Source organism: Stigmatopora nigra, chromosome 16 (assembly GCF_051989575.1).
Source record: "Stigmatopora nigra isolate UIUO_SnigA chromosome 16, RoL_Snig_1.1, whole genome shotgun sequence".
In the NCBI taxonomy this organism is placed as follows: Eukaryota; Metazoa; Chordata; class Actinopteri; order Syngnathiformes; family Syngnathidae; genus Stigmatopora; species Stigmatopora nigra.
In genome coordinates, this window is record NC_135523.1 from 88,764 (window position 1) to 112,663 (window position 23,900).

General features: G+C 58.6%; 2 protein-coding genes across 6 annotated transcripts; both read right to left on the reverse strand.

Annotated features, from left to right (window-relative positions):
- Positions 1–85: 85 nt before the first annotated feature.
- Positions 86–1,960, reverse strand: xrcc2 (X-ray repair complementing defective repair in Chinese hamster cells 2). Its single transcript, XM_077735828.1, has 6 exons — positions 1,732–1,960; positions 1,550–1,637; positions 1,203–1,238; positions 982–1,131; positions 572–842; positions 86–419 (listed from the first exon to the last, which is right to left on the reverse strand). Exons 1-6 carry the CDS (start codon positions 1,750–1,752, stop codon positions 161–163), a joined length of 825 nt encoding a protein of 274 aa, XP_077591954.1. The 5' UTR covers positions 1,753–1,960; the 3' UTR covers positions 86–160.
- A 195-nt stretch (positions 1,961–2,155) lies between these two features.
- On the reverse strand, positions 2,156–22,031 carry LOC144209446 (receptor-type tyrosine-protein phosphatase mu-like). 5 transcript variants are annotated; one of them, XM_077735750.1, is made up of 37 exons: positions 21,095–22,029; positions 17,227–17,346; positions 14,526–14,672; positions 14,284–14,393; positions 13,942–14,020; positions 13,749–13,864; positions 13,502–13,676; positions 13,309–13,421; positions 13,023–13,203; positions 11,111–11,449; positions 10,910–11,019; positions 10,640–10,841; positions 10,461–10,563; positions 9,948–10,129; positions 9,746–9,840; positions 9,228–9,264; positions 8,592–8,687; positions 8,288–8,420; positions 7,703–7,815; positions 7,556–7,624; positions 7,423–7,452; positions 7,064–7,075; positions 6,298–6,485; positions 5,678–5,765; positions 5,523–5,599; positions 5,183–5,219; positions 4,942–5,039; positions 4,710–4,826; positions 4,486–4,640; positions 4,273–4,408; positions 4,049–4,198; positions 3,683–3,856; positions 3,460–3,591; positions 3,243–3,368; positions 2,979–3,142; positions 2,760–2,895; positions 2,156–2,679 (listed from the first exon to the last, which is right to left on the reverse strand). In XM_077735750.1, the coding sequence occupies exons 1-37, from the start codon at positions 21,189–21,191 to the stop codon at positions 2,626–2,628; spliced, it is 4,491 nt and encodes a 1,496-aa protein (XP_077591876.1). In that variant the 5' UTR covers positions 21,192–22,029; the 3' UTR covers positions 2,156–2,625. The 5 variants fall into 5 exon arrangements, with proteins under 5 accessions (XP_077591876.1, XP_077591875.1, XP_077591878.1 ...); XM_077735749.1 differs by having other exon boundaries at positions 4,486–4,826; positions 21,095–22,031; XM_077735752.1 differs by lacking the exon at positions 8,592–8,687.
- Positions 22,032–23,900: the final 1,869 nt, after the last annotated feature.

Sequence of the window (23,900 nt, forward strand, 5' to 3'; positions counted from 1 at the left end):
AATACCTACACCGACTAAATTCACAGGGAGGGATGTGGTCTGGATTGACCTGACCCGTGAGATTGGAAGAACACAACACAAGTCGTTCCCAATTGTTCCTCCAAAACTTTATGTTAACTCTACAATCATTCAGCTCAACGCAATTCAGGCCAGGTCAGTGTCAAAGAAATTCCAGGCCGGCGTCACCCACGCGGAAAGAGCAGCTTCGGTAGACTTTGCTTCCCGAGGAGGACGAGGATGTGCAGTGCGTGCTGAAGATGTGACTTCTGGGCCCCCCCGCGGTGGCCACTTCCTGTCTGGTGCAGAGCACGCGATGGGTGACCAGCTGTTGCCAGGGGCGACACAGGTCTGAGAAGGAGCCTTGAGCGCAGCGCCTCCTGCTGGCGTGGCAGGTGGCCAACACGCTGATTCTGTAATCCCTGAGAGGATGCGTTCGTCCGGTCAAAAAGGGCCGCGGCGGGAGGCCCCGGGACGGAATAGCCGCCCTGGGACGGAATAGCCGCCCTGGGACGGAATTCCCGCCCTGGGACGGAGGAACAAATGACCCACCCACCCACCCACCCACACACACCTGAGCAGCCGGCCCAGCAGCCGCGAAGAGCGGCTCAGCTTCTCTTCGCCTTTGCTCACGCTGGCCCCACCCTCGCCGCGGTCCAGCCAGTAGAAGGCGGACGCGCTGTCCAGGAGGAGGAGCGCCGGGCCGGATTCAGACGCCAGACGCGCCTCTAACGCGTGCAGCGTGAAGAGGAGCTCGCGCGAAGAGCGGCAGTGCGCCACCAGCAGGCGGGACAGGCAGGCGCGTAAGTCGGCGTCGCGGGACGACGGCGAGCTCGGCGCTCCGGCTGAGGGGAGAAAGAAAGAAAGAAGGAAGGAAAGGACAGGAGTTCCGGACCCGTCTCCGAAAAAAGCGGCATCTCGAGCACATAGCATGAACGCACGCTGCACAGTCACAGACAAAAATCAGCGCTTCGGGCGGCGTACCGGCGGCGAGCTTGGCGTCTAGGACGGCGACCAGCCGCAACATGTCCAGACTGCAGTCGGCGTCCACGAAGATGACCCGGAGGCCCAGCCCGCCGGCCGGGGCGGGGAGGGCGGCGCGGCACAGGAAGTGGTAGAGCAGCTCCGTCTTCCCTGCGTGCGGGTTACAAAGAGCGAGCGCTGGGGGCTCCCCGCCAAGTCCACTCAGCTGGCGGGCCACTCACCCGTTCCCTCCGTGCCGTAGAACTCCACCAGCGCACCTGACGCAGAGACCTGCCGTGAGTCGGCGTCCCCCCACGGGCAGAGGAGCGAGGCGACCGGGGACCAAGAGACCGTAGTGGCTTTGGCGCCGTATTTACTCCATACAATGAATGGATAGAAGCCTTTGGTGCACGTCCAATTTGTCTTGACTTGACCACATTACCTTTTATATGAAAAAGGATACGTGCCGATAGTAATGGCTGTATAGTTTTAAAAACATTTGGACTAGGAGGTGTCAACTTGTGAACTCGTTAGCCCCTCCCACTCCAAAGGCCGTGAGTTGGGTGGCTGTCTGTGGCCTGGGACTCACCGGTTCCTGATCCGATTCCGTCGTCTGGAGGGAAAAGACGAGGCTCGATGTCGCAAACGCTTCGGCGTCCTTCCAAGCGAGCAAACAGCTAAAACAACAACAACAACAACGGCAGAGTTCTCGTCCATTTGTGTTACTCGTGAACGGAACGCATACGACAACAACGACAAGAAGAGTTTCACCTGTGCGCCACTTTCCGTCATCGTAGCATGGCTTCTCGCTTTGACTTCTTCGACGCTCGTCTATCTATCTGTCCGTCCGAGCGAGCGAGCGAACAGCAAAGTTCTCAAGCGCTCCTGTCACGGTGAACGGAACGCCAACAGACGAGTGCGACAAGGCGAGTTTGAGCCGGGCGCCACTCTCCGTCATCATAGACTAACTTCCTGGTTGTTTTCTTCGGCGCCTGCTGGAGGGGGCTGGGCCGCAGCAGCGCCGCAGCAGCGCCGCTTGTTGGTGGGAGTGGGAAATAAAAAGCCAAAGCTGAGGGAAAATGCACGTTGCCAAATGAGCAGCAGGTGGCAGTAGTCATCCGGGACCCCAAGTGGAACGGGCCCCCCACAAAAGCCACTCATCTTTGTCACACTCCGTCAATGACACAATCGAGAGTTTCATCACTTGGACTCGTTTAATGAGTAGGCTTAGCTTACGACGCCTTTTACGGAGCGAACAACACAAATACAATACTTTTCAATAAATATACACTGAACGACGGCGGCATGCATCGCGGCCACGACAAGGAAAGAATAAATAGTGCACTTTCATGTACAAAATATCAAACTAACTCCCCGCACGCGTGCACGTCCACCTTTACTCTTGCCCGCCGCCGTTGACGGTCCGTTCGGGCTCCCCAAAGGTTCAGTCCAGTTCTCGAGGCCGAGAAATGACGACGACGACGACGAGGGGGGGGGGGGGGGCCTTTGGAACCGTCACAAATAGACAAACAAATAAACCCGTGTAGGTGCGTGCGTTTCAACTTGTCTTTTTTTCCCTTACAAGTCAGTGCAAAAACATAGACCTCCCCCCCAACCCACCAACAACATCTTCCTCGGTCAGGAGTCGGTTTTGACCGTTGTCCGCTACGCCGACGACAAATACTCCAGAGCCACTTCGTAACAAAACTTGTACTGTTCCTGTGGAGACAAAGTGCCAAGGAATAAATAAAAAAGAGTGCGTGGCGGCGCCCAGCGCCAAAGTGCGCCTTTTTTCTTACCAAGAGGTCCACCATGTTTGGTTTGTTGTTTCGCAGAGTCTTGACCGCGTGAAAGACATCAACGCAACGCTGTTGTCGCAACATGTCGCACACAATGTGAACACTGCAGAAGACGCCGCTGCGGCCCCCGCCGTTCCTGAAAAGGGGAAATTGAAATTTTTGTTTTAAAAAAGGTAAGCCACACTTGGATCGCGCTGAGCGAGCCATGGTGGCCCGTACAGGCAGTGGACCAGCGTGCGTCCGTCGCCGCCGTCGTAGTCCTCCTGCCACTTGTCCACCAGGTGGAGCAGCTTGAGGAAGGAGCGCTTGTTGACCGGCGTGTCTCGGTAGCGGGGCCAGCCCAGGAACTGGAACTGCTGGACCAGACGGCAGCCGTCTTGAGGCTGAAAAGGTCAGAGTTGAGAGGCCGGCCCAACCCGGCGCTGGTGGACGACATCGCCGCCGCCGACGACGCCTACGACGCCTATGACGCCGCCGACCCACCCTAGCGTTGTTGTAGATCCGGAAGATGCGGCTGATCACGTCCTCTTCCAGGTCGGCCGACACAAACTCCACCTGCAGCGAGCCCAGGCGGTGGACGCCGTTCTCGGGCCAGTACTGAGGACACAGCTGGGGACGGCAAGTGGAGACAGAGGCCCGTCATGGAACTCTCCGGCCCAAATGCCCACGGCGGGGGAGGAAGGGAGGCCAGTGCGCCCACCTGCGCCGGGTCCACGTCGTTGAGCATGACCACGGCGGTGCAGTGGTAGTCCAGGACCAGGCGCCAGAAGTCCTTGACGGTATTGGGCAAGGGGTGTTGGGTCACGATGAAGGCCGACGGTTGCCTGTAGCTCTGGGAAGCCGAGGTGGAAGCGTGGACGGGCGTAAGCGCGGGTGAGGCCTTCGGCCGCCCCCTGGCGGAATGAGCCGGTGGGCCAACTTACGTCCATGAGCGCGGCGTTGATGTAGTTGGAGCTCTCGCCGTCCATGGTGATGAGGAAGGGCAGGCATCGGTCGGGAGGAAGCACGTCCATGCAGCGGTTCTTGTCGTGGTTGCGCGGCAACAGGGCGATGCTGCAGTCCTCCACGCGCAACGTCGGGGTCACCATGTTCAGCGTCTGAGCCGGCGGGCCAGAGTTAGCCCCGACGGAGGGTACGGAGACGGAGGCTACGGAGACGGAGGGTACGGAGACGGGCAGATTCCAGCCGGGTGGCCCAGCCGGGTGGCCCAGCCGGGTGGCCCAGCCGGGTGGCCCAGCCGGGTGGCCCAGCCGGGTGGCCCCGACGGAGACTACGGAGACGGCTCTCACCCTGAACTCCTCCTTGACGGGACTGGAGTTGGTCTGCGGGTCCAGTCGGTTGACGTCGTAGTAGACGGAGCGCAGCTGACCGGCGGGGACCGAGGTGTCGCCGCACAGACACGCCTCCAAGATGGCGTCGTGGATGAACACGTACTGCTCCTGAGAAGGTGAAACGGAGGTGGAGTCGGGGGCACGGCGGGGGTGGGGGGCAGACCCTTGCCCCGGTCGCGTACCTCGGTCTGGACCATGTTGACCCGTCGCGCTCGCAGCTCTCGTACGCAGTTGTAGATGTCCACCACGCCCTCGCGCTCCGCCATGTCCAGCATGATGTCGATCACCATGAAGCAGCCCGTGCGGCCCGCTCCGGCGCTAAGAGGCGGAGGTTTCCGGCGGTGAGGGCGGTGCCGGCCACGGGGGGGGAGCTCTCGCCATCGGTTGCCTCTGACCTGCAGTGCACCACGCTGGGCCCCGCGGCCGGCGGCGTCTTGGCCTTGACGCGGCGTACGAAGCCCAGCAGTCCGGTGGCGTGCAGCGGCACCCCGTGGTCGGGCCAGCCCGTGAAGTGGAACTGCCGGATCTCCCGGATCTCGGCCGCGCCCCTCTGAAAGAGGCCCCTTTTAGCCCCGGAGTGCCAAACTCGACCCCGCCTCCCGCCCCGACTCTCGCCCACCTTCTCCACGGCAAAGGTGCGGACGACGTACTCGGACAGCAGCTGCGTCTCCATCAGCGTGACGGAAACGTCGCCGTAGATGTCGCTGTCGTCGGGCCAGTACTTGCAACATTTCACCTGTCAAAGTCCTCAAAGGCTCAAGTGGACAAAACTTTGGACAAGTGGGGTTTTTTTTTTGCGGCGTTTGCGGCGTTTGCCGGAGGGGAAAGGACAGCGGGGAGAAAGCACTTACCCGGCCTACCTCCACCAGGTTGGTTACCATGACGATGGCGGCGGTCTTCTCCTGCCACACCATCCGCCAGAAGTCGTACACCGTCTCCTGCATGGGACCTGGGAGACGTTGGCCGTAGTCAACAAATGCCCTTTCTCTGGTGGCGGCGCGGGACGGACAATCCGTGACCGGCGGCGGCGGCGACGACGGGGGCGGCGACGACGACGGCGGCGGCGACGGCGGCGGCGACGACGACGCTAACCTTGCGTGGCAATGTAGTGGTTGGGGCGGTGGTAGCCCTGCAAACAAGACAGGAGAACAGAGCGTCATGGACTTTTGCAACGGACACCCGTGGCCTCTTGGGACGGTCCAGAGGAGCCGACGCGCCCGTTTGTTTAGCCTTTGTTTACGGCGCCGTCGGCATTCGGGCCGACCGCCGTTGCCGTGGAAACAGAGAGGCCCGCCATCTTTGGCGCTGACCTTTAAAGGCGTCCGAGTATTTATCGAACGCGTGCGTGTGCGCGCGTGTGCGCGCGCGTGCGTGCGACTGTTTGCGTTAAAAAAAAAAAAAAAAAAAAAAAGCGTCCCCGGTGGTCACTCACGTCCACGTAGTTGGCGTTGATGTAGTCGGAGCCTTTTTCGCCATCTTTGGGCTGCAGACGCACGCGAGAGTGGTCGTCTAGGCGCACCAAAAGGAGAATTTAGAGCGCTCGGCGGTCCGACGGACGCACGCCGGCGTTCCCCTGGGCGCACGTACAGGCGATGATGTTGCCGTAGCGATTCTTCATGCGGTTTTCGTCTTTTTTGGCCGAGTCCCAAGGCGCCGACTGACCCTCCAAGAAACTCTGTGCGCACAAAAACAAATGGGGAGTGACCAAAGGTGGATCGGCCCACCGCCAACGCGTGCTCTACGGAAGCCTCCGGAAGGGGGCCCAGATATACGCCAGCCCACGCGGCCTGCTCAAAACCACGTGGCGGTCCTTTCGCAGCGGCCAAACCACCGGAAAAGGCACATTTTGGGCTCTTTTGGCTTTCAAATTGGGAGTGACGCACGATGGGGGAGGGGGGGGCCTCATCTCTTCCCTCCATTCTTCTATTTTTCCTCCCTTTGTCCCTCACTTCCTGCCCCCTCGCTGGCAATGAATGCTACGTGCGCTTCCTCGAAAGGGGGAGTTCTTTTGGGAAGGCTCACAGATGGGGGGGTGTAAGCGGAGCATCGAGCGACGACTCTCTTACCTGGTTGAGCTGCGCGACGGGTTCCGTTAAGAAAGGAGAAGGAAGGGGTTAAAAGGAGAAAAGGGTGACGGCGGGTGACGGCGGGTGACGGCGAGTGACGGCGAGTGACGGCGTACACCCTCCCGGCGGCGGCCGACGCACCTCGTACTCCTCCTTAAAGCCGTATCCCTCGGCGCACTTCATCTGCGTGATGTGCTGCAGCAAGTCGGCCACGCGGACGGCCGGGTGGAGGCGGGCCGGGTCCGGGTGGTAGGGGGGCGGCTCGCGCTCCGCCTCGCGCTGCTTCAGGTGGTTCTGGACCAGACTGCTGGTCTCGCTGCTCAGCTCGTCTGTGTCCGTTCGAGGAAAGACAGAAAGAAAGAAAAAAGGGGGGGGGGGGACACTTGTGAGACGGCGCCAACCGGCTCCCTTCCGCGTACTCCGAGGACACGCCACGTGGCGGCGGCACGCCAAAGGGAAAGTTGCCACTTCTTGACTAAACTTCAGTGTCACCGTTCAAATTCACACGTGCAGGCTCTTTTTTTTTGGGACAAAAAGTGTAAACTTCCCCTTTGGATGAAACGACGGCCGAGCCCCGCCCTCTCTTTTCACGTGGCCAAAAGGACTCCCAAATCAATTGTCCACATTTTCTTTTGCAGGAGTGGAACGTTTAGACGTTCAGCGGCGCTCAAAGAGGAGCCCAAATGCGGGTGAAAAGAGAGGCGTGCTGGGGTGTGGCCGGGGGCGTGGCCGGGGGCGTGGCTTTCAGCAGACCAACCACCGTGCTGGGGCAAAAAGGCCAAAAGCGACGTTTGGGGGAGGCCACGACAGGACACAAATGTTTCCATGCGCCGGTGACGACGCCCGAGGTGCCCACCCAGATGAGGCGGCCCCCCGCCTGACGCCACCCCCCCCCCCCTGCACTTACCATGAATGGGGACTTTTACACGGCAAAGAAGAAGGGTTCGAGAAAGAGAGAAAAAGAAAAGTTTTAGCCAGCATGTTAGCTTTAGCCTCGGCCCGAACGCAAGCTAGGCCCACGGAACGCAAAGCCGTCGACAGGAAGCGGACCCTGGGCGGCCGACCCGGGAAACCTTCTACTTGGCTCGGCCTTTTTACAATTGGGATTTGGTGGCTTTCCCCAAGCGGCAAGAGGGGAACCGATTGGTCAGCGTCCGGCCCCGCCCTTAGCCGGCCCGGCCCGCCCTTAGCCGACCCGCTTCCTGTCTGCGGCTCCGGGCGCGTCGACTTCCCGTCACAAAGCAAAGACAAGGAAAGACGGCTCACCCAAAATGGCGGTCGGCACCGAGGCGTCTGCTGGAAGCGCGCGCACAAAACACCCAAAAGGCTTTAATGGCAAAGAGGGGGAAAAAGAGGGGGGGAAAATAGGGGGAGAAAAAAAAAAGGTAGACATTCTTACCCGCGTAGAAGGATTTGGGAATGGTGCCAGTCTTGGTGGCGAAAGACGACGACAAGGACGACGCGGCTGCTGTCGCGGGGAGGGTTTGCGTCGACGTCAGTTTTTTGGGTGGCGGCGGGCGTTACGGCCTCGGGAGCGCGCGCTCACCGTGTCCGTTGAGCGCGTGCGTGTCCAACATTGTTGGGCGCTGAGAAGTGTTGACCATCAGAGTCATTTCCTGTCTGGAGCTCAGCGTTTCCTTCCTTTTCTTGGCCAGCTTCCTGCCGCAACAAACAAGCAAAGGTCAGAGGCCGCCGGCGGCCATCTTTGCCATCTTGGAGCCGCCTCCAGTAAAAGCTTCCTGTATTTTCCATTCCGAGTGTGCAAATAAAAACATCCATTTGTCTGATTTGCTTTCAAACATGCGCACACACAAATACACACACGCAAGCGGCGAGTGAGTGTGACCTGAAAATGGAAAAAGTACAGTCCTATGTATAAATAAGCACGAAAAGCGGCTTTTAAAATGGAGAGCGGCGCGTTCTCCCCGAGGCCAGCGCCTGACCCCGCCCCCTCGTGTCTTCTGTTCGGGTGCTTTGAATTGACCGGAAAATCTTTTCTTCCATTTTGTTTCTTCAAAGTGAGTGCAAAAAAAAAAAACCACATTATTTTGGACTTATTTTAGCCGACACAAAAAAACCCCATGATTTTGGACCACATCTTAGCCACGCCCCCCCCAACGACGGCATTTACCGTTTCTTCATGAGGAGGACCACGCCGAGAAAGATGATGACAAAGAGCAAGACGCCGGCCGCCGCGCCGGCGATCTTCACCGTGCGGTCCGAACGCTTCTCCTGATCGGCTTCCGGTTGGCGGGTGGCGGCGCCTGAAAAACACAGGCAAGCCTTAGCTCGGACATCCTTTTCGAGGCGTCCCTCACGGGTGCCGGCGGCGCGAGTCACGTCGTCGTCGTCTTCTTTTATTTTTAGTAGTGAGGAGAAAAATTAGGGTAGGCGGCGTGCCGTCTTTTAGTTTGGACCCCCCCGCCCTTTCTGACCTGCCAGCTGCCTGTCGCCGGCGGCGGCGGCCACGCCTCGGAGGCCGAAGCCCGGGGCGGCGTGCGGCGTGCTCAGCTGAGTGCTGATGATGGCGGCTGAAAGGAAGGAAGGAAGGAAGGAAGGAAGGAAAGAAAGAAAAGGAAAGAGAAGGAAGGAAAAGAAGTACGTGCACACAGGTTGTTAACACATGCCGTCATCAAGCGTCAGCCATGCCCACGGCGTTGGAAATCAATTGGAATATGTCATGGTCAGTAACGCCATCTTGTACAACGGCCACTGCCTCCGCGTCAGTCGATCGAAAAGAGCTTAGCGGCACTTGGAAAACAAACGGGAGCCCCGACGGCTTGAGGTCCGTCGCTAGGAGGGGGCGGCCGCCGTCGAGCGCCGTCGAGCGCCGTCGAGCGCCGTCGAGCCAATAAAAAGTGGTTGCAGTCACTGCTGAGCCGTTGGACTTTTTTTTTTTAAAAAAACACGCGGTCGTTAGCGCTGCGTTAAGGTGTGTATGTGCGTGTGTGTGGCACAAAGGACACCTTAGCACACCTCTAAGGACCCCCCTCCCAACCCAGAAGCAGCGACCCACCCACCCGGCCGGGTTGATTGGCCAGCGAGCGACATAAAAGTCAACCATGCTTTACCTTTGGTGGCCACGCGGACGCAGTCGATCTTTGTCTCCTGTGGGAGATAACAGCCGCGCACGCACACACACACACACACACACAAACACACAAAAACACACACAAAAACAGGTTGTAAAGTGAAGGGACAGAAGGAAAATGGCTGCGGCTCAGCCCACGGCGTTTAACGGGCCACGCCGCGGCGTCAGATGGAACATCTTGTGTCTTTCCGCTGATAACAAACAGACGACAAATTAACCACAAGAGCTCATGAATATTCATGTGCACGCACACAAACACACACACTCTGTCCAGTGTGTGTGTGTGTGTGTGTGTTTGTGTGCGGTGCAGCGACAGTGAAAAGCTCTCCCGTGGCTGCATTATTCAACGCACAAACACACACGGCAATTAAAGCTCCGAGCGTCAATAATTAACACGGCAGACGAGAAGATCTGGGCTGCGCGCGTCGTAAAGCCTCGGCGGCGGCGACGACGACGACGACGGCGACGACGACGAGGCCTCGCCATTGGACAGTTTACCCCGTTGGCGCTGCTGACGGCCTGGTAGTAGATGGCGTAACTCTTGTGAGGCAGCAGAGGGGCGTTCCAGAAGCCGCCGTAGGTGGCGTTGTCGCCTGAGGAAGGGCACGCTCGGTCAGAGCCCGACGTCCAGCGTCTTGGACCAACCGCCACGACCCCCCACCCCCGAAGCGCCCCCGACACGTCCCGAGCCATTCCTCACCCACGCAGAAGGGCGTCGGACGGTCCACGCGGCTCACGCTCAGCTCGGCGCTAAAGTAGTAGCGGGAGTCCAGCTGGGTGGCGTTGAGGAAGTGGACCGGCACCGGATAGCAGCGCAGGATTTCCGCCGTGCCCCGGGTCTGCCTGCGGGGGCGCTCTTCCTCCACCACCACCTGGTACTTGCTGCAAAGACGGGTGGGTGTTATCGCGGGGCGAGCCGTCACGGTCAAACGGCCCGGACGATCGGACGTCTGTCGTCGGCGACGGCGGCCCGCCGGTGAGGTTTTTTTTTGCTTTTTTTTTTTTTGGAGCCGAGCCGCCCGCCAGCCAAAATGGCGTGCTGAAATATTGAGCAGAATCAATCTTACGCTTCATTAAGTTTTCATGAGGGCGGCATGAAAGATTGAAAGGACATGTTGACGCGATCAAAGTGTCACTGGAAATAGTCGCCCTCCACGACAGACAGACGTTGGCGTCCAATCGGCGCCAAGGAATAAGGCAAAGGCGCTCTGACCTGACGGGGGCGCCGCGGCCGCGCGCCGGTCGCAGCAGGACGCTGACGGTGGCCTCGCTCTGGTTGATGGGCGGCTGCCGCTCGTAGGTGGGCATGACGGGCGCTGCCGAGTGGAGAGGGGCGGAGTTGAGACGGGAGCCCCGCAAGTGCGGAGCGCCACCCGTGCGCCGGCGTCCCACCCGAGATCTTGGTGGTGAAGCGAGCGGCGGCCGGCGGGCCGAAGCCTTTGGCGGTGGCCGCCCTCACGGTAAAGGCGTAGGTGGAGCCCGGGAAGAGACCGGCGAAGACGTGGCTGCTCTCGTTGGCCGGCTTGAGCACCTCGCCGCTCTGGTTGCTCAGGTCCACGTCCCGGTCGAAGGAGCTCAGGGCTTTGAAGGAGACCTGGCGGGGGGGGGGGGGGGCAGTGGATTATGATAACAGTCGTCGCCTTGGGACGGGGCCGCTCCCACCTCGTATCGGCGGAGGCGTCCGTACGTCTGCGGCGGCGGCGCCCAGCTGACTCGGACGCGCTGCTCGTAGCTGCTGCCCCGGATGGACGCCGGCGGGACGGCTCCGGGAACTGGTTTTGGCCGGTCGGCCAGGATAGAGCGCGCCGGTTGTTTTTTTTTTGTGTCCCGGACGGAAACGGCCTTTTGGCGGTCGGGGCTCACCGTCCTCGTCGGTCAGGACCGCCATCTCCTGGCTTTCTTTGCTCCCCTCGGGGTTGCCCAGGACCAGGCGGATGCTGACGTTGGTGAAGGGAGTGAGGCCGCGCAGGGTGTGCTGCGGCTGGGAGACGTCGACGCCGACGCCGACGTCGCCATCGCCGACGTGGCTTCCCGCCTCCCCCACCTCCTCACGCCGCTCCTCTCCCTCCGCCGTCCGGTAGAGCAGCGTCACGTTGAAGGCGTGGCAGCGCGTCACGCCGTAGCCCACCGCGTCCCAGCGCAGCGTCACTTCCCTGGAGCGCACCGCCGTCACCCGCAGGCCGCGTGGCCCGTGCAGTGGTTCTGGAAAAAGGGGGGGGGGATTTGGTTTAGAAAGAGATAAAAGCGCCGCCGTTACATTTTTTTTTTTTTTTTACTTCTCAAAGACGGGGAGAATACAACACGCGCCGTCTTTTGGCCAAAACAAAGCGCTGCGGGGTTACGCTTCTTTTTGACTCCTTGGTGGGGGCGGGCGGCCTTCTTTTTTCCATTTGTTTGGGGTTTTTTTTAAACCTTGGCTTTGAGGGCCACAATGGAAGCCCGGGGAACGGTGGCGCTTTGCAAATGCGCGCCTCGGGTCCCCGTTCCGCGCGGCCTTTGTTTCTCCCGACGCGCGGCCCCCCCCCCCCCCCCCCCGGGCGCCGCACGAGGAGCGGAGCCAAGGCGGAAGGAGGGATTAGCGACTCGCCGAGCGAGCGCCGTCTCCCGCATTTGGAGCCGCCATTCAAGGCAAAGGGGAACGTCTGCCAAGTCGACGGAGCGACTCTCGGCTCGCAGCTGCGCGTTTTGTGCGTGGAGGACGCGCCTCCCCGCCGCCAGCTCATCAGCGCGCCATTCAGCCGTCACGGTGGTCATTGTCCCCGACGGAAGCGGACACGTTTGGAATGCACGTTGGCGATTTGTCACCCCGTGATTGGCGGCTACGTTTGGGCCCAAAGGATGAACCACCCGTTATTGTTTTTTGGGCCCGAGGTCTAACCAGATCACCCCCCCCACACGCCAAGGGGCCGGACGTGGCGGTCCCCCACCGTCGCCGAGAAGTCCGGCGGGAGCAAAAGAAATGGCAGAGAAAAATAAAAGGTCGCCGAGCAAAAGCTTTCAAATGTTTTCCCAACGAGTCGAGCGTGAAAATGTGACGTGAAAAAAGAATCAAAGTGAAATATTGATACGAAATATTTTAAAAGCCTCAACAAACGGCAAACACACTTTAATGGATGTTAACAGACGCGGGGGGTGGAGGGGGCGGAGGGGGCTTTCCCATCAAAGCGCTCGCCATCTTTTGCCGGGGAGAAAAAAATAAAAAGGGCTTTGACTCGCCTCCGAGGCCTCGTCTGCGCGCCAATTAAGAGCAAACGGCGAGGAGGCGCCGAGGAGGAGGCGCCGAGGAGGAGGCGCCGAGGAGGAGGCGCCGAGGAGGAGGCGCCGCCTTTGCTTCGGGAACCAACACAAAACGGCGGCCGGGGACGGACGATGGCGTCACGCCGTGTGGCCTCGGCGGGCTCTAAGTCACAAAGCTTGTATGATGGACACCACCGTTCATTATTTAACGCGCGCAGATTGTATAATTGATGCGCCGTCAGATGAATAAATAACAGCGAGTCCATGACAGACCAGCCACGTCGGGGCCACGCCGGTCGCCGGAGGGAGGCTCGCCCGTCCGTCAATCCGCCGCGCCGAACAACTCCCGAGGGTGCCTTTGTTTACGCTCGGTCGGAGGAGCTAACACCTTTTTTTTTCTTTTTTTTCACTCGGCTTTCTTAAATGGCCGACGGACGTGCGCCGCCACTCGGACACATTCTCCGCCGAGACGAGCCATCCCGTCCGCATTAGCATTATTATTAGCCGTCCGCATTAGCATTGGGTGGGCGGCGCTTACCGGCACATTTGGTGCGGGCGCGCAGAGGCGGGCCGGGTTGCCCCGTTCCCCCCTCCAGCGGGCGCGTGAGCAGCACGCTGATCTGGTACTCGGTGTCCGGGTCCAGGTGGCCGATCTTGTGGGTGGCCTTGTCCACGGGGGTGGTGTCGATCAGCACGCCCGCCGTGGTGCGGTACTCCACCTGCAAGCCGCAACAAGGTGATTGACCTTCCGATACGGGTTGTATACGGGTTGGCCCAGCTTGTTTTACGGGTTGTTTTGGGGTTAGGGGAGGACCGGAGCTCACCTCGCGCTCCACGATGGGACCGTCGCCGTTGATGGAGTTGGCGTTGAGTTGGACCCAAAGGTAGGTGGCGCCCACCGCCATCAACTGAGGCGGGGCGATGGGCACGGGGGGCTCTGCGGGAGGGAGACACGCGCATTCATTTGGCCGGCCTCAAATGGAGCAGTTCGGCGGCACGCCGGAGAGACGCTCTCACGTTTGACCGTCAGCTCGGCGTAGGCCGAGACGCCCACCCCGCGCTCCGATTGGCCCACGCAGCGGTAGCTCCCCGAGTCTTCTTTGCTGGTGTTGTCCAGGCGGAAGGCGGCCACGTAACGCCGGGAGCTGAGCGGCTTGCTTTCGCCGGCCCCGCCGCGTCGACCTCCGGCGCCCTGAGAGGGGGGGGGGGTTGTTTAAGTCACGCCGGGCGACGACCCGGTGGTCAATCCCCCCACCGGACTTACCTGCAGGTAGAGGCGCACGTCGGGGCGCGGGCGCCCGCTCACCGTGCAGGTAAAGAGGGCCGCCTGACCCGCGTTGACCTCCACGCCTTTGATGTGCAGAAAGTGCGGCGCGCCGGCTGAAGGCGGGCCACGCTAAGGTCAGCGGCGGCCAGGCGTCCGCTCGGGACCACGGACGGACGGGCGGCGTACTCACCGCACTGGTGACCTTGGAGTGAGAGGTCTTTGATGGCCACGCCCCCTCCGCGCCCGGCGCTCACCGCCTCAAACATCACCTGCGGATGGCTGGGTTAAGCGGGTGGCCATCCGGACGGACGCCGAAAGGTCAGGGCCCTTCCGTCGGCGCTCAAAATTCAGTTTTGACGGACGGATGGATTGATTTTTTGGGGAGCAAAAATGTCATCGCCACTGGGTAACTGGGTCGGCCCCGACGGGCCGACGGAGCCCGACCCAAAGCGTTACCCGATTTGGCCACTGGGGCGGGGCTCGGCCATTTTGGGGGCATTTTTTGGAGGGGGCTTTCTAAGTTATTTGAGACCTGGTAGACGTTGGGCCAGAAGGTGGACACGGCCAACTCCAACGAGGTCCAGGAGCCGGGGCGCCGTTGGGACGACTTGAAGACGGGGGGTCCCGGCGGGCTGCCGTTCTCTGGGGGTGGGGAAAGGGCAAAAGGTCGTCAAGGGCGGCGGGCCAAGGGCGGCGGGCCAAGGGCGGCGGGCCAAGGGCGGCGGGTCAAGGGCGGCGGGCCAAGGCCGGCGGGCCAAGGGCGGCGACACCCACCCGTGACGTAGACTCCGAGGTCGCCGTCTCCGTAGAAGAGGAGGTCCACGCAGTGCGTGTCGTTCTCCTTCAGCGGCGGCAGCAGCAGACGGGCGCGACTTCCGGCGCCGCGCCCGCTGGTGTTGACGTACAAGAAAGGGGAGGAGCCTGCCAACGACAAGTCCACCGTCATCCCAACGATAGCAAGCGTCCCGCCGGGTAGCGTGCTAAGTCGGTCGGCCTCTCCGCTCAAAGCCGCTCCCGTTTTGGTGAGGTGTGGGTATGTGTGTGTATATGTGTGTGTGTATATGTGTGTGTGTGTGCACCGGCGCCCCAAAAACTTATTTTGACCTCCGGGTCTCTTTCATGCACAAAAGCATTGTGCTAATATCAAACAACAACAACACACAGTGTGCATGACAATGTGTGTGTGTGTGTGTGTGTGTGTGTGTGTGTGTGTGTGTGTGTGTGTGTGTGTGCGCGTGTGCATGTGTTGGGGAGTTGCCTGCGGGCCTCTGCTTGTGTGTGTGTGTGTATGTGTGCGCTTTGTGTACAGCTGGCAGTGAGCTGATAACAGTCCTATTAGAAATATTAATATAGCCTGAACTCAGCAGAGACACAAACACACACACACACACACACACACACACACACATACACAGTGGAATAAATCAATGAGCGAGCGGCTGCAGCATCGTGAATGACTGAGTAACATTTCGGTTGCCACGGTAATTCCAAATGTCAACACGGCGGAGCCCGATCGGAAAGAGAAATCAAGCAAAAAAAAAAAAGAATAAAGGTGAAAAAAATGAAAGTCCTCCAAAATGACAGCGCCGGACCAAAATCCACCTAACAAATACAATCTCTTCTCTGGATACAATTTGGCCGCCATCCACGTGACGGCCGATCACCCGCCTTCAAATATGCTACCCCCATATGGCTATGGATATGATTTTGTTCCCCCCTCCTGGTAGAAAAAAAGAGAATAGGCTGTGTTTCTAAACAACGGCGAAGCAGATGATTTAAGGCCTTATTAAATGCTGGGACGAGCGGCAGGCATTTTACGACGGGCAGAGGCCGAAGCGAGCGGCGAAAAAGGACCAGGGCGCTCGGCGGGGCAAAGACAAAGGAGGGGGAGGAGGAGGAGGAGGAAGACGAGGAGGAGGAGGAGGAGGAGGAGGAGGAGGAGGAGGAGGGGAGGCAAATGGAAGCGAGGGCGTCCTCGCCGCCGTTGTCTCTCGGGCGATCGGGCGCCTGATTTAAGAGCGCCGGCTTTCATTCGTCAGCAGAGTAACCTCGGCCGGCGTGTGACAAAGCGCCCGGCGCCGAGCATAAGTCAGCCCGCAAAGCGTGGCCAGATAAGACCCTCCCTCGCTCGCTCGCCTTGCCGGCCTGCCACGGCCAAGAAACGCCTTTTGCAAGGGATTCACTTGTCTGTTTTTTTTTCCTCTTCTGTCCTCCTCCCCCTCCCAAATGTGTCCGAACTCCTCCGAGCTCTCTGAGTGAGCCAGAGAGTCCGGCTACAGGTTCCCTGCCCCCGACGTCCTCCTCCCCTCCTCCCCCTGATTCTCCACAATCATCTCGTTAAGCCGTGTACGTCTAATATCGGGCCGTGTAGTATCTGATGCGCCGGTGTCCAAAGTCTCAATGTGATTTGCGTTTAACTTTCATTTGGCACTTTGTGACTTTTCCTGACTTTTGTATCCCAATGAGTTTAGTGTTAGTGAACTTTTTTTTGTCTAAACGTTGGCAGATAAGGCCCTGGCTCACCCTGCTGATCCTAACCCACAGCCAAGAGACACCTTTTGCAAGAGATTCACTTGGCTGTTTTCCCCCCTCTTCTTTTCTCCTCCCCCTCCCCCTCCCAAGTGTGTCCGAACTCCTCCGAGCTCTCTGAGTGAGCCAGAGAGTCCGGCTACAGGTTCCCTGCCCCCGACGTCCTCCTCCCCTCCTCCCCCTGATTCTCCACAATCATCTCGTTAAACCGTGTACGTCTAATATCGGGCCGTATAGTATCTGCTGCGTTGGTGTAAAAAGTCTCAATTTTATTTGCGTGTAACTTTAATTTGGCACATTTGACGACTTTGTGACTTTTTTCTGACTTTTGTATCCCAATGGGTTTAGTGTTAGTGAACTTTTTTTTTGTCTAAACAGTTAAAACGGAATCTACAATGTTCAAATGGCAGTCGGTGGCCATAGTTCCATCCAATGGGTCCTTAATGCAATCCTTAATGTCAGGATGCAAAGTGTCGGCAGATAAGACCTTGGCTCGCCCTGCCGGCCCTTAACCCACAGCCAAGAAACACCTTTTTGCAAGGGATTCACTTGTCTGTTTTTTCCCCCTCTTCTGTCCTCCTCCCCCTCCCCCTCCCAAATGTGTCCGAACTCCTCCGAGCTCTCTGGGTGAGCCAGAGAGTCCGGCTGCGTGTTCCCTGCCCCCGACGTCCTTCTCCCCTCCCGCCCTCCTCCCCCAGATTCTCCACAATCATCTCGTTAAGCCGTGTACGCCTAATATCGAGCCGTGTAGTATCTGCTGCGCCGGTGTACAAAGTCTCAATGTGATTTGCGTTTAGCTTTCATTTGGCACATTCAATTATTTGTAACCTTCTCCTGACTTTTGTATCCCCACTTTTTATTTATTTTTTTGTCCATCCAATAGAGTTAAATCAAGTGACCTTTGGAGTGGCCTCGAACGGGCTCGCCCCGGCAGACGTTGGCTTACCTTCCGGCATCCAGGCGTCCCCGGTCCTCGGGTGCGGGGGCGGGCCCGTCTCCCAGTCCAGGCCGTCGTCGTCTTCCGACTGGATCAGATGGCATTCGGGCCCCTGTCCCGGCAGACATGCTGAAAAGGGAGAAAAAGAATGAATAAATAAAAGCCAATGTGGTACGAGCATCACAAGTCAAAATGTCTCTCCCTGAATTGTTTTTTTTTTTCCACTTGAAATGGATGCAGTCTGCAATCGGCAGACTCCGCCCCCGTGGCATACCGCTTCGTGTCGCGACGCGTAAATCGGCGAAGCGACGACAGGCGCCCCTGGGACGTGTCACCTTTGGTCGCCATGTTTTTGCCCCCCCTCCCCTCCATCCGACCCTCCGGCCCATCCGACCCACCTTTCCCAACTTGGTTGGGGTGGTGCGGACTTGCCCAGGGGCGGAAAGCAAGCGCCTCCAACTTTCCGGAGCGCGGCTTTTCCTTCCCGTCTTTGTCTGGAGAGCGCGTGCGTGCACACCCGTAGAGGCGCGCGCTAATGAGCGGTGTGAAAGCAGGCTTGTCTAATGCGCCTTATTACGGGCCGCCCCAAGCCCAGGCGCCGGCCTCGCCGCTACCCGTTAGCGTGTTGCGCTCGATTCAATTCTGCCAGACCATCGGAGCGGCGCCCGGCGGGCGACCGCCCGTCCGCGCGTGATTAGAGGTGAGAATGGACGCGGCGCGACAGACGGCCGCCGTGGCATTTGACAAGCGACAAATGGTAGGCAGGAGGGAGTGAGGGAGGGCCGGCCAGCAAACGGACCCTTCTCCAAACTGTGCCGCCGCCCTCCTGTGGTCATTTGATGGGGCGCGGCCTAGATGAAGGCTTCTCTAATATCACTGGGGGGGGGGGGGGGGGGGGGGGGGGACGCCCGGTCAACTAAACTAAAGTATGGGGAAATGGTCACAGAAAGACACCTGGTCGACTATACTAAAGTAAAGTACATTTTTTTAAAGGACGTTAGAATGGTGATTATCTTTTGAAGTTGCGGCAAAAGCGCCAGCACGCGCAGCAGCCATCCGGCACGCGGCACGTCTCCCCCTTTGAAGGCACCAAAGCGCTATTTATTCGATAAAGTATTCAGCGCGTTGAACAGCAACCGGCCGCTAACGGCTTTAGCGTTAGCGGAGCCGGCAAACTTGCCCGGGGCCAAATATGAATAATGCAGCAGTGCACCGGAGGCATCTCGGTGGCGCTATCCCAATAATATGCTAATGACTCATAATTAGCCCGTAACGTACACACAGCTTATCTTGCCCTCCTCCTCCCTCGGGGGAGGGGGGGAAGAGGAGGGGGACGGGGGGGGACGGGTGTTATTTGGCAGAGGCTCGTCGGAGGCATCCCAGCGTGCGAGGACGGGATACGTCCCAGTCCACGGACGGCTGGACGGAAAGACGGTCTTTGCCCATCGCCACCGCTTGGTTTGGTTGCGTTCTGACCCGGCCGGGCGTGACGGAGCCGGCCCTTTTCAAATCCACAAAGTCACGGTGGCGCGGAGGCGGGGGGAGGCCCGGTTAATACGGCGACGGGATTAGCGCCTATGATAAAGATGCCAGATTAGGCCCAGAAGAATATCCGAGTGTGGCCGCGGCGGCGGCGCACAACAAACAAAGCAAAGGGGAGCGGCGTCTTTGATTGTTTGCGGCGGGCGACAAAGGCCAACGCGCTCCTCCCTCCCCCGTTGCGGCCGGTCTGGGCTCGGCGTGGAGGAGAGGAGAAGGTCACCTCCGAGAGGGAGCCACATTCATCCTGACAGTCAAGCAAAAGGTCTTGGCGCACCAACCTTTCCATCGCAGCATCGCGCTAGTTCAGATGCGGTGAAGTGCGTGCGTGCGTGCGTGCCAGCGAGCGTGCCTGCGTGCGTGCGTGCGTGCGTGCGTTGCCTGGAGCCTCCTCCCGGTCTTCCACTAATGCAAAGTTGCTGGCAGCCTGACCGCGGGGCTACTCCCGCCTCCACCCGGCCTAACGCAACCCCGGGCTCGGCGGCGGAGGGGCCTTCCCTCGCCTCGCCGCTCCTTCCCCCTTTCCTTCACAGAGGGAGGGAAGAAGGAAGGAAGGAAGGAAGGAAGAGCGAGAGCAAACTAGACTTTTTGGAATGGGTGGTCGTTAGGGGGGGGGGGCAATGACACGGAGGAAAGACGCGTGGACGAGACGACCCGTAGGAGTTTTCTTTTTGGTTTTGTTTTGTTTTAATCCCCCTTCTGAGATGTCAGTGTGATTAGTGCGGTGGCCCAAATCCCAGATCATATTCAAAGGATTATTGTTTGAAGATGCGCCGGCTCGTGCGCGCGCGAGACACAAGTAATGAGATGCGGATTAGTGGCCGCCTTGTGTGTCTTGTCGCTTTAATCTGCCTGTTGTGTGTTCAGCAGGTTTGATGATTCCTCTTTGCCTGTCGCTACGTACTTGGCAATTTCGGCGCCGGCACGCACGCACGCACGCACGCACGCCATCTGTCCGCGTCGGCGCGGGGACCGCCAACAATAAACGTCCCTCAAGCCAAAGGGAAACGGCCGTCGGAAGTCCCGCTCTTGATGCTAATTATCGCAAAAGGCCGACGACGCCGCGCGTGGCCGAGACGACCTTTTCCCCATCTTCCTCGAGGCTCCTCCCCCTTTGACCCCTTTACAAAAAGGTAGCCGACGGAGCGGATGCGGCCCGAGCGTGTTGTTGGCGTGTCAAGAGAGCAACCGTTGGAGCTTCGTTAAAATCCTGACGAGACAAAACAAAAAGCTGAGCCCGCACACACACACACACACACACACAGCCAAGGAGAAATAGGTAGAGTCCTGACTCAGCCTCAACCTGGACTCATCAGGTCACGAGGGAATGCCTCTGTGTGTGTGTGTGTGTGTGTGTGTGTCTGAGAGAGAGAGTGTGACTCTGCACTTTGTTTGCCAGTCCAAAGGCATAGCGCCTTCCACGGCTCTACAATTTGATTTTTTTTTGCTCCAGTCCGTCTTGGGCGCTGAGAATGTTGTGTTGGGGAAAAAAATGGCGTCTCGTAGTCAGGTCCGTTCAAAGAAATAAGATCGGCGCCTGAGCATGAAAACGAGAAGCCAAGCAACCAACACGGGGGAAGACGGGGGGCATTAAGAGACTTAGGACAGGTTGAAATTCCACCACAAATCAGCAAGCGCGTCAACATGACCCGACGCGCACAAAGATGTGAAAAGAGAGTGGCGCGGGGGGGAGAAAAAAAAAGGGAGCACCCATGATGACCCAAACACTACACAAAAAGCTAGAAAATGAACGCAGTCGGTCGGGCAAACATAAGAGACGCAGTGGGAGCAAAAAAAAAAAAACTGTGCAAACAAACCCCTGAGCGACAAGCTAAAAAGACAAAGACTAAACAGACTAAAAGTCCATCCGTCAAGTGAGAAGACAAGGCAAAGCGGAGAGATCGAACGCCTATGGACACGGCCAGGAGAAAAAAAAAGGTGAAACACACAAACACATACGTAAAAACATACATACACATGCAAACATACATACACATACACACACAGCAAAAGGATAGGAACGCAAGTGAAATGGAGCCAGATTGAAGAGAAAAGAGGAAAAAAAGGATCATGAGAACATGAGAAGATGATGAAAAGCAGGAAAGCAAGGGAGGACATTTTCCCCATGGAAACTTGGATGCCGACGCACAGATGTCTGAGCCCCCGGCCCCGCCTCCCGCACACGCACGCACGCACGCACGCAACACACACACACACACACACACACACACACACACACACACACTAGCAACCCGCCCAGGTCCAGGTCCAAGAGCAAGTTCGTGTTAGTGTTCGTATAGTTATTTTTGGTCGATAGGTGTTTTGGTGCTCATCTTACCTCGCAGAGCCGCCGTGGCCGTCGCCCTGGCCGTCACCGTCGTCGCCGTGTCATGCAGCCAAAGAAAAAGCAACAGCAACAAAGTTGAGGCGTCCATCCGTGCCTGTGCTTCCGGAGCTGCTCCCTCCCGGTTGGACTTGTACTTGAATGTTGTTGCTCCGTCGACTTGAGCTCCGTCGACTTGGGCTCCGGCTCCGGTTGCTCCGGCTCCGGGCCACTCTTGCACTTTTTTTCCCCTTCCTTGTCCTCCTACTCCTGCGACTCCTCTTCTTCTTTTGGAGCTTCTTCTTTCCCTCCGTTTTGTGGCGTCCGTCACGCACACGCGCGTTCACGCTCTGACGTGCGCGAGCCCCCTCGCCTTTTCCTGCGCGGGGAGGGGGCGAGCTTCGTGACGTCACGTGCCAGGGAGCGAGAGAGATAGTGAGGGAGGGAAGGAGGGAGGGAGGGAGGGAGGGATGGATGGATGGATGGATGGATGGAGGGATGATGGATGGATGGATAAAGAGGCACTGATGAGGAGGGGCGATTTCTGATCGATCTTTGATGAAGACGATCATGACTATCGTCATCTTTGACTCTGCTCTCATTTTCTTTCCTTTCTGTGGCCCTCGTGCCTTTTGTCAATTAACATTCATCGATTGTCATTAGCGCGCCGTCAATGCCCCACTGTGTGTCTTCTGGCCGACTGAATGGCTGATTGAATGACTGACTGCTTGGTTGGTTGGCCGGCTGGCCGGCAGGCATGGCACAAAGTCTCCTTTCACGTCCACGCGCGTCTAGCTCGACAGCGACCCCTGTCGGACGCTGGCACGCGACCAGGCGAGCGAGCAAAACTTTTCCGTCTTGACACTCCATAGCGGCGACGACAACCGTCGGAGGGGAGCAGCTCGTTAGCTCGTTAGCTCGTTAGCTCGGCAGCTCGGGAAGTCGAAAAGTTGTAACTACTTGGCGTGTCTCGGCGTGAAGCTTTTTTTTTTTGGCTCACCCGTGCTCTCCGTGCTCTCCGTGCTCTTCGTTAGTGTTCTATGTTCAAAGTTGTGGCCGGCCTCGACGAACGACTGTCGTTGAAAGTTGTTTGGCGACGTTGCATCGCCGCCTAACGGACAAAGTGGGACAGCGCGGCTCAGCTTGGCGAGGCGTCGAAATGAAACGCTTGACACACTACGACCGCCTCCTCGCGGGCCCCTCGCGACAATACAATCTTTTCCAAAGTCAGAGTGAGGGGCGTGCCGGCGAGGAAAAGGACGTGTAGCTTTTCCAAACAAAAATGGAGGGAGTGCTGGAGGGAGGGAGGGAGTGCTGGAGGGAGGGAGGCAGGGAGGGAGTTTCAGAGGCTGGCATTCGAGCGGGCTTTGGGCACACAGGTGAACGTCATCAACAATCACAAGCACAGCTGTCACTGACACTGTCAACCACCACAACAAGAGCAAGAAAACAACACACGCCAATGTCAAAGTTGACGCCAGATGGCGCACATTGTTTTTCTCCATCCAATAAATTTCTCTATCATATTTAAGTTGAGCCACCCAGAGCAAAAACGAGCATTTTCTCACTCGGGAAAAAGGCTGGATTGGCACCCCAGCCGAGTCCCAGTTCAATCTCAAATGGGAAAGCGGCTCATCAAAGGGTAGAGGGGAGTCAAGACGTCGAGACGGCAGAGACGGCCGAGAAGCTCAGCTGCCGTCGTCTCGTCTTGTAAAAAGCCCTCCACGGTGGCTTTTGGCTCTGGGCTCCGGGCTCTAAAAGCCCCACCGCCGTCCCGACTGGAGTGGGGCGACCTTTCATCAAGATGGGGTGCGCCACCTGCTCCGCTGGCCCAAACCGCCCGCCCGCCCGCCCGCCCGCCTTTCATCTTTCTGTGTCTTCATGCAAATGCATCAACCTCAACCCAAATGCACTCCACTTTGGCCGCAACGGGCGGGCGGGCGGCCTGCTTTAACCGGGCGGCCTGCTTGAACTGCTCTATGGGAAGGAAGAGGGGAGGACCCAGTGGGGAAAATCAAAATAAAAAGATGTCATAACAAAGCAACATTTTCCAAAAAAGTGGGGGAGGTTCTACGGTCACGTGACAGTGGCGTCGCTCGCATTCCCGACGCGGGTCGGCGAGCGTCGATCCATCATGTGACGCGACGCCGTCCGCGGCGGAGAAGATGACATGTTTACTCGGCGGCTTCCTGCCACGGGAGTCGGCGCTCCGGTCTGGTGTAGAGACCCGCCCGTCCCGCCCCCACCGCCGTTTGGCGAAGATCACAAAGGCGTCGCGCTCAGACCTGTCCCGTCCCGTACCGTGGCGATTTTTCGTCGGAGATAAACTTCAACATAAACCCAGTTCATTCTTCTGCACTCAGGCGCTACCTTCCTGTCCTGTCAAAACACGCACACCTGCTCCCCGAAGTCGGCCATCCGGCCGGGATTCGGGGGGGGGGGGGTACTGACGAGCGCCTCGAATCACCCCTTCCCCCCAGATTCCTGTGAACCCGTGCCGTCTGGGGGCGGCTTCACGCCAAAATGGCGGACAACGGTGCTCCGGTTTGAGTCCGGGAAGTGAGAAGGCCATTTCGGGTGGGAGGCCCATTTTTTTGGGGGGGGGGGGGGGGCATGGGGGGGGGGTGATGCTTCTCCCGGCCTATCTTACATGTTGGAGTCAAAGAAGGAAGACACTCCACAAAGACCTGTTTAAATGGCCGAAATCAAAATATCTGCAGGTCTTTTTACGGCCAGTGGCGTTCTTACAAAGCTCACCTAACTAGCTTAGGGTCACACAATCTCCTCAAAGATCCATTCCAAGGCTTGCCATCTCCGCCTC

What these genes read in the sequence shown, in the direction of transcription:
- xrcc2 (XM_077735828.1), bottom strand. Translation starts at nt 1,752, where the DNA reads ATGACGGAAAGTGGCGCACAG. An exon ending in CGGAATCGGATCAGGAACCG is followed by an intron (nt 1,239 to 1,549) that starts GTGAGTCCCAGG and finishes TCTCTGCGTCAG; the next exon opens with GTGCGCTGGTGGAGTTCTAC. An exon ending in CTACGGCACGGAGGGAACGG is followed by an intron (nt 1,132 to 1,202) that starts GTGAGTGGCCCG and finishes ACCCGCACGCAG; the next exon opens with GGAAGACGGAGCTGCTCTAC.
- LOC144209446 (XM_077735749.1), bottom strand. Translation starts at nt 21,191, where the DNA reads ATGGACGCCTCAACTTTGTTGCTGTTGCTTTTTCTTTGGCTGCATGAC. An exon ending in TCTGGCCCAACGTCTACCAG is followed by an intron (nt 14,021 to 14,283) that starts GTCTCAAATAAC and finishes AGCCATCCGCAG; the next exon opens with GTGATGTTTGAGGCGGTGAG. An exon ending in TCCGACGCCCTTCTGCGTGG is followed by an intron (nt 9,841 to 9,947) that starts GTGAGGAATGGC and finishes GCCCTTCCTCAG; the next exon opens with GCGACAACGCCACCTACGGC.